Below are 15760 nucleotides of genomic sequence, written 5' to 3' on the forward strand. Positions count from 1 at the left end.
TGGTCAGAAAGAATGGTCACACTGTTTTAAATTCCATTTACTCTCATTTGTTCAAAAAAGATTCAACCCGTTGTAGCTTGTCAATATGCTACTGGTAATGTCTGTTTTGAAACATGTATTTTGATTGAAAAAATTGCTAAAGAAGCACACGAAATTTCACAATCAGTCTTTGGTAATAATATAGTAACTATGAAAACTATTAACAAATAGTATAAGCGATTAAAAAGTGGAGATTAATCAATCAAGGACAAACAATGGCCATTGTTTAAACAGGCGATTGAATAATCAAGAGCTTAGTGAAGAGTTTTTTGGTGTTTAAAAGTCTTCTTCTCCGCCCACATCCACTTAATTCGCAGGATTTCGTACCATACCGGATTTTCCCGAAAAACTATTAGGTATTGGTATTGTTTCGGCACCATTCCAGAAATTTTTCCAGTTCCAGTTAAGGATACAATTTCAATTTATATAGACATCTTTAACGTTTTTCATCCACAAATAAGTTCCATAAATAATAATCTTCTTAGGGTAATAATGCCGGTCATGCAACTATCAAGTGCATTCAACGTTAAATCAGTCCAAGAAGTGGTGTAATACCCAATATTGTACAATTACAGTGCTTACTTGATTTGGAGTGGACAAATTTAATATTTAACTTATGTTGAGTTATGGACTTTCAATTTCACAAAATAAAGGTGCACCAAGAAAAAATTTTCTGTTTTCTACGAAAATAAAGACGTCCTCATTTTATTATGACAATACTCTGACTGACTTATGGTCACATGGATTGAACAACTATGTGAAAACGTCGATCCCATACAATTAGTAAGTAAAGCTTGTCATGATATGATGGTAATATGGCGAGAAGTGATTTTCCACGTAATTCAGTGAAAATGAAATAATAACAAGCATTACCCTCGTTGGAGCCAGCTTTGGCGATGGCAAAAATGCAGCAAAACTTCCTTCCAGCATATCGGGATTACCACAAATAGCGTGCGACGTATCGCAATAATAGGAGCATTTCCCATGAAAACAGAGATTATCGCTAGGTGATACGAAGAATGTATTCAGTAGATCCCCTTCACATTTTTGGTAAAGTTCTGAGGTCATATTCACTAATCTGCCGGTTACAGGCATTGCGCGATGAAAGCCCAATAGTCTGAAACAAAAGAGTGATTATTACGATGTAATGTTATAAATTTAAATTCTACTCCCGCTACAAATGCTACAGATTATTAGAAATTTTTATATATTCTATCACCCTTTTTTCTTAATATAACACCTTAATATCGACCTGAAGAAACTAGAACTATTAATTTTTAGCAATTTAAACAACTGTGGAAAAGAGTAGTGATGTATCAAATGCATGGAAATGTATAATTGGATAGAAATCTTGAGTTTATTCACAAATTAAATCTGAATGACGGAATTAAAATATTAAATTTCACAAAAATCGTAAATCAAATAGAAAAATTTTGTTCTATCATTTAATTTATTTTGTCAGTTCATTTTTGATGTATTTTGACGAACAGAAAATGTCATATGCATCTCAACTGAAATTGCGCTAGATGAATATAACTATTCTTCAAAAAAGTGAATAAAAAATACAAATATTATACATCCCAGTATGTGTTAACTCTTTACGAAGAACTTGGTGCAGGCCAGTATATGATATCCTATCATCGCAGATAAAAAACTCGGAAAATCTGACATCCTTCTGTAGACATCACTGACCATTTGGAATGCTAATGATAGATAGAGGAGGAAGTGATTGTAGACCACATCATCGATGAGTGCCCAGTACTTCCACGTGCGAGATTCAAACACCTAATTTTAATGCTTATCTTGCACCCTTGAGCTTTATATGCCGTCAGTATCCGCTGCTCAATAGTTTTATGTTGGGGATCTATGGTATTGCCCAAAAACTTCTGCACCACATTTTTGAAAAAATCCAGCCTTAGGCATGGGGTAGTACCTATGGTTATCTTCTCCGTCATCAGATCAACTTAATGTCACAATAACTTTACATTATCATCCGATTCAAATATGCATGCATAATTAAAGCTCAATCGGAGACCATGTTTCAAATTTAACAAGCAAGATTTGATTACACACAGAGGAACAAATGAAACTAAATAAAAACTTGTGGAAAGTTGGGGTTCTGTCCAACAAACGTTTCTGAGTCCTCCGCATCACTCAGAATGTCATTTAAATTAGGAGGTGGAGGCGGAGCTAACATTTCAGAGCTATGGGACACTGGTCGAATAGCTGAATCAAAGTACGGGCAAAATATTTTCTTCTTATTTTTCATTAATTTTACGTCTACTGAACAGAAATAGCATTGGGTTGTATGATTTTTCTGTTTACGCCATATGCCAAAACGAAATGCAGTTTTCTTACCCTTAAACCAGAAGCGTAGTTCTTTCTCATATCTTTTGCATACCTTATGAAGAGCCGATGCTTGGTTTTAATCACCAAGTATTAATTTGAAGTGAGCAAAATAAACCTTCTTCATAATATCACTCATATTCATTTGTGGACAGCATATTCACCACAAATATAACAGAAGCTGTCTAGAGCAATTACAAAACCTCTATGAGCCATTTATAAACAAGAACGCAGTAGGTTTTTAATGCTGGATGCCAACTGAGTGCGACAAGAAACGGTTAGTTAGATAATCAACTTAGCCTATTGGAACATGATTACTCCAACGGCAACGCGCTGAAGCATGTTCACTCGTACTGTATACTAGCTTAACTTGTTTAGACACGACAATAAATGCAAACGTGTGGCTACCACAAAAAATTCTTTATCCCCCCGTTATTAAAATTATAACTATGTTTGTTCTATGTTTGTTTGGGAATAGAGAAAAAGAATGGACATAATTATTTACGTCCATTATTTTTTTTCTTTGATTACATATACTATTGAAATTAGAAATCTTAATTTCAACTAAAAATAAAATACATTATTTCAACTAAAAAAAAATTTTATACAAAATAAAAATATAAAATTAAGTATTATAAAATAAACTGAAGAGATGGAATTTTTAAAATATTTTTTTCGGTTATAAGACATCAAAATCTATAAGAAAAAATATAAAAAATCTAAGCAGTTTCTCACTTGCAAACCTGTGGAATTATCTGTGACCCTAGATAAACACAATAAGTATTTTTTGAATTATCAATCAATCAATGTTTTGCATTCGATACAAAAATAATACTAAATTTCACTAATACGTATTATATTATGTTCTAATGGGGATTATAAAAAGCTCTGGTTAGTTTTTCCTTTAATTACTTATCCAATCGCTTTTTTCTGCTTGAAATAAATGTATCAATATAAAACTCGCTTCAATTTGGAAAAGTTTGTGTATGAGATCGTAATGCTAAATCAAGAAAGACGTTCGAACGTCTATATAGTAACACAAGCTCGTCCTATGTTTCAGTTGGTTTTAACAAACTTATCAAGTTCGTATGAAATTGCTATTCTCAACTTTGTATGACGGTTGTAATTTTAGACATTGTCAACATAGTGTTGCACAACTGGTATATAAGCATGTCTTTATATTTATCTTGACGTTACTTTGAAGAGAATGTTGTTTCTCTTTTGAATACTGATATGAAGTTTAAAGTAAAGAAAATGTATTGAAAGGAGTTGCTAGTTTCGATATAATTTCATTCAGATAAAATAAGAAAATTGAATTTCGTTAAGGAGTATACATTATCGCTTGGAATACTTATATTTAGGTATCGTAAAATGTATAATGCCCCTCATAACGTTAAGAGGGGTACAAACATACCCCAGTGAACATTTTGAGGTATTTTTTTGCAAAAAAATATCGGTAATGTGTAGCTCAGTCTATTACATTATTTATAACAAAAATTCTGTTTGGGGTACACAGCCATTTAAGTTTTTTTATGTATTAAATTTTATAAACAAATGCCCTGAAATTTTGGAAAAATACCCTTTGTGTATGGGAGCATAGCCTCGGTAGTTATCTATGAATCTCCGTATTATTTTATAAGAGTGTTAGATTCCTTACTATAGAGTCAGTTGCTTTCAAGTTGCTGTAACAGAAAGTTTGTTTATGCTTTGTATCGTTAGTGTTTATAATGAGTGCTACTAAACGAATTTGGGACAACACAAACCTAACTAAGATGAAGAACTAATGTTTTCTTGGAGATTGATATCCTGGAGTATGAGGAATTTTTAAATCCAAGAGAGCGAGTGTTGTAGAGTCTATAGACCATATATAGAGGATGATATGATTACTGAGAACGATGAAGTGGAAGAAAAGTTTGAAGATGGGGTTCAGTCGGGTATTTTTTCACCAGGTCATACCTACTATGTATCTAAAGACGGAATTTGTTGGTCAAAGGTATCGTTCGAGGGTGTGGTAAACAGAAGTCAACAAGATATAGGAAGAAAGGCTCCGGGGCTGTCAAGTCACGTATAAAATATACCTTTTTATTGTTTTTATGTCCAGATATATTGGACATTCTAGTAGAAAAATACAGTGAGGAACCTACAAAAATGCTGTGGCTTGGTGATCCCACGTATAGTCGCAAATAATCCCAGCAGTAATAACTCGAGGTCGATTCAAATTTATTATAAGATTTATGCGTTTAGATAATTTTGAACACGTGAAGAAAAAAAAAGTGGCGATAAGATACTCGTAGATCCGATCAATACACTTTTACGCCATTTATCCAAGAATTTTCTATTCCGATTGAGGTACCTCCGCATCTTCAGGTGTAGAAAAACGTTAACCTCGTAATTTATCTTTGATCTGCGGGAATAAAAAGAAATCATTGGGTGCCAAACAAGAACTGTACGGCAGGTGAACCCACAATCAAAAATTTTAAATGTTCAAAAAGGTTTTTGTTTGAACTGATGTGTCAGGGCTCGTAATGCCGTGGTGGAGCATGATTAGTTTTCCTGATATTTTCATACACTTCTGGCAAACAAATACTATATCATTCAGAATTGACCGTTATATGTTGCTCTAATGGAACGCGGGCGACATATCCAGTTATTCAGAAACTTTGGTTTGTAGTGCTTTGTGCACGAACAACTTTTGTTGGATTTGGATCATCTAAAAAGATCCATACAGTCGATTGTTGTTTAGTTTCGGATTCATATGCGTAGATCCATGATTTGTTGCCTGTCAATCTCACTGTATGTTACAAGACTATCTTGTTCATCTCAGTTCATGCAGAGCATCGATGTTTTCTGGCACAACAGCTGATTGTGGACGACCTTCACGAAATTTATTCTGTAGCTAAGGGCGACCACGATTGAATTCGGAAAACCAGCGAAACACTGTGTTCGAGATGATGCTTCATCACCAAAATTCGAAGCGAGTTGATCGATGAATACTTCAAGTATCTGTAGACAACTCAAATAGTACTCGTATGACAACAAGATCTGAGTACGTTCAGTGTTGCCATATCTCAAAATTTAAGTAGCAACTTTCGTATTATTGAATTCAGTGGTTTTACAAAACTGATACAGGTTAAGGCAAAGTTCAAATTAGTGCAACAAACGGGTGTGCAGTGAATGGTGTATTTAAAATATAAATTAGTGCGTTAAGCGAAGCTGAGTAGTAAGATATATCGTGTGTTTAAATTTATCTCAACCCTCAGAATTAATTGTAAGTGATTGAAAAACCATATTATGCCACTGTAAAGGACAGTATTTTCAAAATTAAAAATTATAAATATATTTTTCAGTTCCACTATTTTACTAGATAGAAGATCGTTTTTAAGCAAAAAGTCAAGTTCAATCAACTCTGACTGATATTAAATCTGACTGATACAAAATCATGAGTATTCGATTTCAATCATCTTTTACCGAAAAGAATGCTTGTTTTATCAAAATTAGGATTCACAAGTACGAAATATAGAATTGTAATTTCGTAGAGCAATGAACAACGGATAAATATACCAAAGATTTTACGGTTATATCTTATATCAACAGGGAGTGGCATGTATCCCAAAGGAAAAACTTTCCTATTTGGTGCCCTTTTTCTGTAAATTATTTTCCAATATAAAATCGGTTCAGATCAGAAAAATTTGAAATTAATACAATCATACTGTTAGTTTGATTTAATTAGTTCTCAATTTCCATACAATGTGAGAATTTGTTTGTGGAACAAATAAGGATCTTCAAAATATGTGATTTGAGGTGTATATTTTAGAAAACTACCCTTGGAAAATCTATACATACCTATCTAAATGGAATGCAGCAATCTCGGCATTGTGTCTTTCGTAATCCGTAAAATAGAAGTGATTAGGAAGAGTCTGTTGTTCTCGTGGAAATCTGAAACAAAATAGGGTGCCTATTATTACAGAAGAATTCACTGCCACACTAGATATGTGAGAGTCTCGTTAATAGTCTTGAAAACTACTTCATGAGTTTATTACTAAAACTAAAGCAGTGATGGAATGATAAAAATATACTTAGATGGCAATACGAATTTCCGTAAATTATAAAAATTATGCTCTGAAATTATAGAAACAGTGAAACTGAAAATATTATCACATGTTATATGAGGGTTGCTACTTAAGTATTGAGATAGGATGGATATTGCTTTATTGTTATTCAAAATATTTTTCTTTAATATCAGTAAACATGTCATTCCGATTGTGGATGTGATTTGAACGCTTCTTCAGGTGTAGAAATCACAATTTATTTTTAATCTGTTTAAATATAAGAAATCATTGGGTGTCAAACAAGAACGGTACGGCAGATGACCTATCAATTTCATGTTTTGACTGTTCAAAAATGTTTTTGTTTGAACTGATTTGTAAGAGCTTTCATTGTCGTGATGGAGAATGATTTTTCCGACCATTTCTAGCTGTCCCATTCAGAATTGACCGTTCTACGTTGCTCTTATGGAACAGTAGCGACATATCCAACTTTTTCGTTCGTCTTAATAGACCCATACAGTCGATTGTTGTTCAGTTTCGAGTTCATATGAATAAATTCATAATTCGTCATCTGTCACGATCTTACAGACGTCTTTTGAACCACCGTGATTGATTTTTTCAGAATTTCATCGCACCAATCGACACTAACTTTTTTTGAGCGATTGTAAAATTATGCAAGTGGAACTAAGTTGATCGGTACACTGCTGTTGGTTTAGTTCGTCGAAAGTCATAAAAAATCATCAGAATGTTGTCGATTAAATGCTATTTTTTGACCAAGATAAATGTTTCCAGTATCTGTAAACAACTTAAATAGCACTCGTATGACAACACGTTCTGAGTACGTTCACTATTAAAAATGTCAAACTTTATGATGGCAATGTCAGATTTGACATATGCACATCAATGTTGCCATATCTTAAAATTTAATGTTGATGAATTAATTACTTAGGTACAGTAATCAATATCTCAATGGAAAGCTTTCCAATGGGGGCTTAGCTTGGCCAATAGGTAGCGACTATGCTTTTGAAGCTATGTTTGTCAAATTGGTTATCATTTATTCAGGTTTTTTTGTCTAATTTCTATGGATGATAAATTCCAATCATACGTACAAATGAATAAATTATTTTATCAAAATTTGTTATCTGTTCTGGCAATATTCCAAGCACTTTGTTCATTTTATGGTCGACATAATAAATAAAAGATAAGTAAATGATCAATCAAAACCTGTACCTTATCGAATATATCGCCACTGTCCATGAGAGTGTAAATGATATACAGTCGATTTCGCGTCTCTCACAAGAACTTGATCTTTTAAAGACCACAAATGAATTTTGCCTTATCCGTAAAAATTTTAAAGACTCAGGATTTCAAGGTGATCCACCATAGACAAAGACGTATGTTCGTTGACTGGGCTTCCGAGTAGAAGTAGTTAGAATTTGAGCATGGTTTTAAACACAAAAATATGTTCAATGATGATGTCCATTACTGGAAGAATTGCTATGTCGGTAAACAAAAATCTCGAGCATGAGATCCAAGAGCGTGCTGTTTAGGTATTTGGGAAAAGTCACTGTTTGATATGGAATATTTCTTTGAAAGCGGCATTGAACTTTAGAATCAGTGATTCGTGGTCATAGTAATCTAACCACCGAGATCTTAAAATTAGATCTCGTTATAGGGTAGATAGGGCGAATATACCAAGAATACCAGCGGTTCTCAATACCAACACAAAACCGGCCATCGGTCTAATTCAGCGAGTATTGAAAAATTGGAGATTTCGGATGCCTTTGTGAACATTTAAAATATGTAATATTCCATACCCAATAGGATCGATAGTTGTTTCCAGCGGATTGAACATTTTGAAGATATCTTTATATAAACTCTAGTATTAGACATTAGACGTTAGACATCGAACTCTTGAAGAGTTTCGTCACGCTACTGCCTTCTTCAGTTGCGATTGGTATAGGTGTTCTAGATGATCGTGACCATATCGCATGTCCAACCTCTTCTCCAACTGTTTGAACTCGTCAGTTTCTTCAAGAGGTATCGTCTGGAGTACATTTAAGGCGACTCCTCACAGTACAATGGTCAAGTTCACTACTTTTTCTTTATCGGACCAATTATTCATTGTAGAGACTGCCTCAAACTGGTTAACGTAATTGGTCGAAGACGTCTTGCCTTCGAACGCTGGGGCCTTGACTCGAGTAGAACTGCCGAACTCTTCCATTTTCAGTGGTGCTTGTATGTTGTATGGCTCTGTATGATCTTCCTTTCTTCTACTAGAATACCTTCTGCCTTCGAATTCGCGATCTTTCTTGATTTTCTCATCCATCGTTGTCATTTTGTTCCCGATATGCGATTTTAGAGACGACGTTTTATTTAGACGTCAACGGCAATATCGGTTTTCAATGATAAAATTTCAGCAAAAATGTAACTCTTCATGGTCGAAGCCTTCTCGTCGATCTTAGCCGTAATATCAATCTTCATAGCCTAAATATCGTCCTTCATGATGGTTCATCAAAGGCACGTCCGCCATTTATACAAAACAGATTAAAGGCTCTGCGCGAATTCACCGAATTTCAAAATTCAAATACAAGCGATTAAATCATAATTATTCATGCATTCTTTTATTCTTATAATCCAGTTACTTTGAGTTTGTATAGGTAAATGGAGAAATCCGTAGTTTCGAACTTTTCTGTCGAAAAATTCACTGGAAATAATTTTTTAGTCAGAGGACACAATCGAATGAAATGCTAAAGTTTTGTTGAAAACTCAGTCACGTTCTCTTAAAACGATTTTTTATCTTTCTCCTTGGCAATTACTACAATGGCATGGGTAGAGAGGATATGATTGAACAGAAAATTATGCAATCTAACAAATCAAGCAGGTAAATCGATTCCATTCAAAAAAATTTACTTTTCTTTTAATAAGGTATGAAAAGAGATACTGCTTCTTTGTCTTTATTTGAGCAACTTCTTATTTCGAAATATAGATTTATTAATAATATTTTTCCTAACAACTTTCTTGAAGATATTTCTAAAATTCATATCAACAGCACTGTCTGTAATAGTTTATTTATACAAATGTGAAAATTTCAAATGAATTCAACTATTCATAGACTAATCTATACTCTAATCTATTATTTCATCTTTTAAATCATTGAACAAAAATATCCGATTGGTATACTGGGAAAAATGTTTGTTGTTCCTTTTGTACATAACATTTCTCCTCTTTTAAATAATTTTCATTCCAAATAGGGTGCCGAGTTAAGAATTCCAAAGTGGAAAATAATAATAAAGAGACTAGACTAGAAAGTAAGAAAAATCATCTTTTAGAGAAACATCTATCTATAGAGGCAAAAAATGACTTTAGGTTACAATAATAATGAGCATTAAGGGCACAACATAATTACACTCTATGCAAATTAAAGATTCAAGAGATCACGGATCTATTTTTTATCAGACAAAAACTTCAAATTTGAAAATGGAAAATATCACTCACAAAGAATTGGCATTAATAAATTTGGAGCAATAGGAAAATATACTACCAGATTATAATTTATTCATAGTGCTTTGTTTTCTACCCTCGTCGGCAACTTTGTCAGCAGATACAGTGGGAGATATAAGCGCATTGAAACGCCATGGCGAATGGCGATCAACTCCTGAGGCTGAGGGACACGATGATGATTCTAACAAGAATAAGTCAGATACCTCACATGAAATATTCACTATATATACTCATTTATTATATCAACAAATATATGCAAAAAACCAATAAGTTTGCATTTCATTTTCTTAGTAAATAGAATGGGTGATTACAACAAAAATTTTTAAAGCATTGATAAAGGGAACAACCAAATTTGTGCATAACTTTTTCTTTCTTTCAGATGTATCTTGGTATTTATTTTTATGGTCGTAAAAAAATGTAGGATTCAACTTCTCCAGTGAGTTATGACCTACATTACACTGCTTGTTAATCATTTGAAGAGTATATATACGATAAATTATCACACAAATAGTTTGACTTTGACAAGTGTATTGAAAACTATGGTAAAAAATAAATTTCCATGTTTTTATAACATTTTCCATTGATGCATTGCTTTTATTGGTCATAGAGTGATATAATTCAGCCTATAGCTTTCCTCAATTAATAGTCTATTCAAGAATTTTTCAGTAGTTAATAAGATTAGCGCATTTAGTTGAAAAAATACAGTGCTTTAAATTACCTAAGGGATCTTTCTATTTTTTGTTCACATTTTTAAAACTTATGATGATGGTCCCAGAAATACCTGGCCTGACCTAGAGATGGCGGTAGTGGCTTGAAAAATATGACTGTATTAGAAAGTATACAATCTATACGGCATATGTTGCAGGTTTGAAGACGCTACGTTGTTTAGTATTTGTTTGGTAGACATCAGTAGTGGACGTTTTCAGTAAATTTGTAAAAATGGAAAATATTGACCTTAGTTATGTGAAACAATACTTTTATTTGAAAGGCCTCAGCTCAACCAATATAAAAGCTGATTCTACTCTTAGTGAGACTGCTCCTTGGTTATCAAGAGTAAAATATTGGTAAGCAGGGTTTAAATGAGGCCGTACAACCTGCTAAGCTTATCATCGGAAGGGTCAACCAAATGAGGTGTCGATTCCTGAAATGGTGGAAAAAACGGTACTGGATAATCGTCGGCGGAACGTGCGCGAGCTAGAAGACATAGTAGGCATATCAAAAAGTGTGTTACATCGCATATTAACAGAAAATTTGAACATGAGAGCTGTGTTTCCTCACAATGGAATAAAAACAGAGTGTTAAAGATGTTATCATCGAATATTCGGCAAGGTTTCACAGAAATAAAGACGAATTTTTGCATTGTTTCATAACCATTGATCGAACTTGGCTTCATCAATTCATACACGAAACAAAAGAACAATCAAAACAATGGACTGAAAAGGGAGGACCGAAAGGGAGGACCGGCTCCAAGAAAGGCAAAGACCGTTCCATCTGCCGACAAGGTCATGGCGTTGGTTTTTTGGGATACTCGTGTTATTAATATAATAATTTTTATCGACTATCTAAAAAAGGAAAAACTATCAACGGCGAGTTTTATGAGAACTTTCGCAACGTCTGAGCTAAGAAATCAAGCAAAACGACCGCATTCGGCTAAAAACAAAATGTTGCTTTATCAAGACAATGCACCAGCACACACATCCTATATTGGCCAAAATTAATGAATTAAAGATTTGGCCCTTTTGGATTATTTTCTGTTTCCAGTCTCGAGGGTCAACTATTTTCCAACAATAAAGAGGTTACATCGGGAATTAACGGCTATTTTGAGGAGTTTGCCAATTCGTATTATAAAAACGGTATCGAACTTATTGAACATCGCTGGGAAAAGTGTATGTAGCTAGTGTTTTCTCTGTTGGGCCATATACTTTTGGTACCATCCTCATATTTATAACCAAATCCGATATTTCTGAATTTTATTCAACAAATATGAAGACTGTCTTATTAGATTAAATAAACTTCCCTATTTCTTAAGAAAGTATGTCCAGTTCAATCTTAATTTTTTAATATAATATTCAATTAAAAGTTTTTGAGAAATAATAATGATCTTTACTACTAGAAAATGTGGATAACTTTTCTTGTATTGGCCCCAATTAAACAAAAACAAAACAAACAAAAGTATAAAAATAAGTAATAAATAATTCGTTGAAATTCTTGAGAGATTTTAATTCGATACGTTGCAATGTTTCTTCAACGGGCATAGTTTGAGGGACATCTAAGGCATCTCACCGAAACGCGAAGTTTACAGCATTTTCCTTAACGATGATTTATTCGTGTCTGCTTCAAATTGTTTCACTAAATTGGTTCACAACGTTGAATCGGGCTAATTAACAAATCTATTCTATCTTCGGGGTGTTTCTGCTTTGTGATGTTTTATTTGTTCACTCTTTTTGCTTAACTCCTATTTTTCTCGTCTATCGGATTTTCCATTTCATTCTCAATATCCGATTTTAGAAATGATTTTCTGGACGTCAACGGCACTATCACTTTCCACACTAGTATATCTTTTCTGACGTTACCATATCGTGAATTTCCCAACTCCGATCTTCGTCAGTTCCAATTCACTTAGACTCTTATTATTAAATATACTATTCACTATACACAATTAATTAATATGCACAACTCGCGATTCGAGTTCTCGTTTATCCAATTTATTACTTTAAACTACTTTCTCTTCGAGCGTTGAGTATTTAAACACTGAATTAATTTTTATTGGAACTCCCTTGCCAAAATTTGGACAATATTCTTGATATAGAAACGACTTTGATTCATATATGTATATATAAATGTACTTACTTAGGGCTATTGATAATGAATAAATCGAGAAATCGAAAAAAACGCTCAAATGTATCTTTGATTTCCATAAATAATATCAAATTATATTAAGTAGATGAACAAGTATGAAATAATAAATAACCATTGTACATAACTTGCTCAAATATAAATATTATCTGAAACGGGTATATGCATCAATAATTTTATTTTCTGATGTAAATAGGTAAAACATATGATACTTACACCACAATTATTTATCACATTATTATTGATATACTACTGAGAGCTTGAAAATTATAGCAATATCTGTTTAGAACCCCAGGGAAATATAGATAAATTGATCTCTATGGAGAAGGAACGCAGAATTTCATATTTCTCATCATTTTCATTATAGTAATTTCTAGATTTCCATCGAAAAAGCTGTTTTTAAGAAAGAAAATATCATATACTAATTTATACTAGTGAATTGCTAAATAGTAATTATGATGAAGTAAATTTTAAAATAGAAGTTCGAGAAAGTTGTGAAAAATAGTTAATTTATTTTTCAAAATCTCCCTTCAACTTAGTCCAGGGAATTTTTTCTCACCATCTTCCCAGAAAGCTAGTGCCATGACAATTCCTAGGATGAAGTCCAAGTTTCATTTGCTGTGACATATCGCCTAAAACTTCACCACAGATATCTATACCTTGCTACTGGCTTATTCATATGCAATTTTCCATGAAAATATCTTATCATTTTTGGTTGAAATATTTAGTATTCTACAAACCATTCAGCATATGACCACATATGAACCATTTTAAGATAATATTTAAGTATCTTTTCCTTGGTTTCTCTAATTATGATTTCTCTTGAAAAATAATGTTGAATTAACACTCACACACATTTTTTTTTGTATTTAATCAATAACTAAAACATTTTTTTATAAGATGATTGAAACTACTCTATCTTCTATCTTTTAGGTAAAATTTCTACAGATAGTAAACAAAAACATGGATGAAACTAAGAATGTAATGATGATAGCTCAGATTAATTTCCATCCCCGTAAATGGCGTAAATGTTTGATCAATGTGGCACCAACGATTAACCAAATCTCAGAGCTATATATACCAATCCATATATTTATTGCTACCAATCATTTAGCAGATATTATATGTCAGAGTGATCCAAAATAAAAATAAAAATTTTGAAATATTTCTCAAAATAGGCCGATACACGGGACCCAGAGATATTACGACGTTTGTAGCCGGTTTAAAAGTTTTTTCGAGGCCTGAAAAGTAGGTCTCCGTGGTTGCGATGATCTCCTCTTTGGACTCAAATTTATTTCCGTTGAATATTAGTGGATCCTTATGCCTATCCCGCGCATCTTCAATGGGCGGACGGCCGATTTTTTACGCTCTGTAGTAGCTGTTTTCAGGATACCTGGACTTGACTCATCAAAAACCTACACAAGACCACGTAAAAACTCGTAAAACCAATTTGAGAGTCGTCATGATGGTGAAAATTCACTATAAATACTATCCAAACGCTTTGGATGCCGCTGGATAATTCTCTTTCCAAAAACCGACAGATAAAGCTCTTTTTCCCTTTTTCTAAAATTTGCGGATATACCCGCTTCCACACGTGGTCAAAACAAAATTACGAGTCTCATCGGACTCCTTCAGTAGCACTCTACGAGGTTGTGAAGCTGAGTGCTTGTCGGATTGCTCTGTTACATAAAAACAAGAAGTCTAGTAGTGTTGTTAACCTCTGAAAAATTACTTTTGTCAAACCATACTCGTATTAGTAATTGAGAAAGATGCTTTGCTATTATAAAAGATAAAAATATAGATTGCTGGGATGGAAGGATGACAAAGAAAATTCTCAAAGAAATATCGTATGAATAATAATAATTATTTTTTCACGGGATATTTTCTTGACGCTAGATGAATATAAGATTAAAAAAGTATAGCCTGAATACCAATCCTGTTATCAGCCGTAGTAGAGGTCTAGAAAATGAATTTGAAATTCAAATATATGGAGTTTTAATTACTAGGTACTTCATATCAACGCTGCGGAATGAAACTTAAATTCAGTTTTACTGATGGGAAAGCATTTGAATAATCATTACTTAATTTGTTGAGATGCTATGAATTTTTATCCAACGATATCGCGAATATGAATTTACAGTTCGTATCGACATTTTCTACTCGAATTTCAATCAGAATCGAGTATTTTTGCCAATTTAACTATATCTAACAAAAATTTAAGCAAGAAAACTTCTGATTATTCTCTTATAGAGGATGATCATCAGTTCCTAACTATTATTCTCAAATCAAATAATTTTTTTTTGGACACAACATGTTACTTCCTTATTTATGATCCATCTAAGAAATTAACGTTTTCGTGCATTTCATTAAATATATATCTACAAAACTGCATGTCTTCAAGTTGCATAGCTCATTCTATAACAAGTCGGTTCTACCTCTCTAAGATTTTCCAAAACTGCTTTCTGCTATTTTTTCTTATTTGTATATTATAGAAATATCAAGGTTATTGACTAAATTCCTATCAAGGATCAGCACGAATATTTATTTTTGAAATCGATGAATTTAATGTCTTTTAGAACAAATAACGAAAGTTGAAACTAATTAACTACCAGATGATGAATATATAAATATTCGAAAGCTCGGAAATATATTAGAGATAATACACTTTGAGGTTAAATTTTGCAACAATCCCACTACAAAACTTTTAAAAGCAGAGAACCATTTATAAATTATTTCATCCGACTAAGCACTGTTAAAATAATACACATGCAGCATTTCTTCGATTTCTTCAATGCATTGTATATATTTCAACCCCAGATTACAGTACTATAATAAATAAGTAGTTCTTAACTATTCTTCTTCAGTCAATCGATTACCCCACTTAATAATCCTCAGGCGTTTGTTCAGTGTTTTCACCCAACATGCAAGTAATCTGAAACGCTGTACTCGAAATGTTCTCATCATGTCTT

General features: G+C 32.9%; 1 protein-coding gene across 2 annotated transcripts in view; it reads right to left on the reverse strand.

The window, feature by feature from the left end:
* LOC130444484 (extracellular serine/threonine protein CG31145) overlaps positions 1-15760 on the reverse strand; it is a 204018-nt gene that overhangs the window by 52516 nt on the left and 135742 nt on the right. For both annotated transcript variants that reach the window (XM_056779631.1, XM_056779620.1), the window contains 2 exons: positions 6229-6321; positions 913-1156 (listed from right to left, as the gene is read on the reverse strand). In XM_056779631.1, the coding sequence (XP_056635609.1) occupies positions 913-1156; positions 6229-6321 (337 nt within the window). The remainder of the gene's footprint in view (positions 1-912; positions 1157-6228; positions 6322-15760) is intronic.

Source organism: Diorhabda sublineata, chromosome 1 (genome assembly GCF_026230105.1).
Source record: "Diorhabda sublineata isolate icDioSubl1.1 chromosome 1, icDioSubl1.1, whole genome shotgun sequence".
Classification (NCBI taxonomy): Eukaryota; Metazoa; Arthropoda; class Insecta; order Coleoptera; family Chrysomelidae; genus Diorhabda; species Diorhabda sublineata.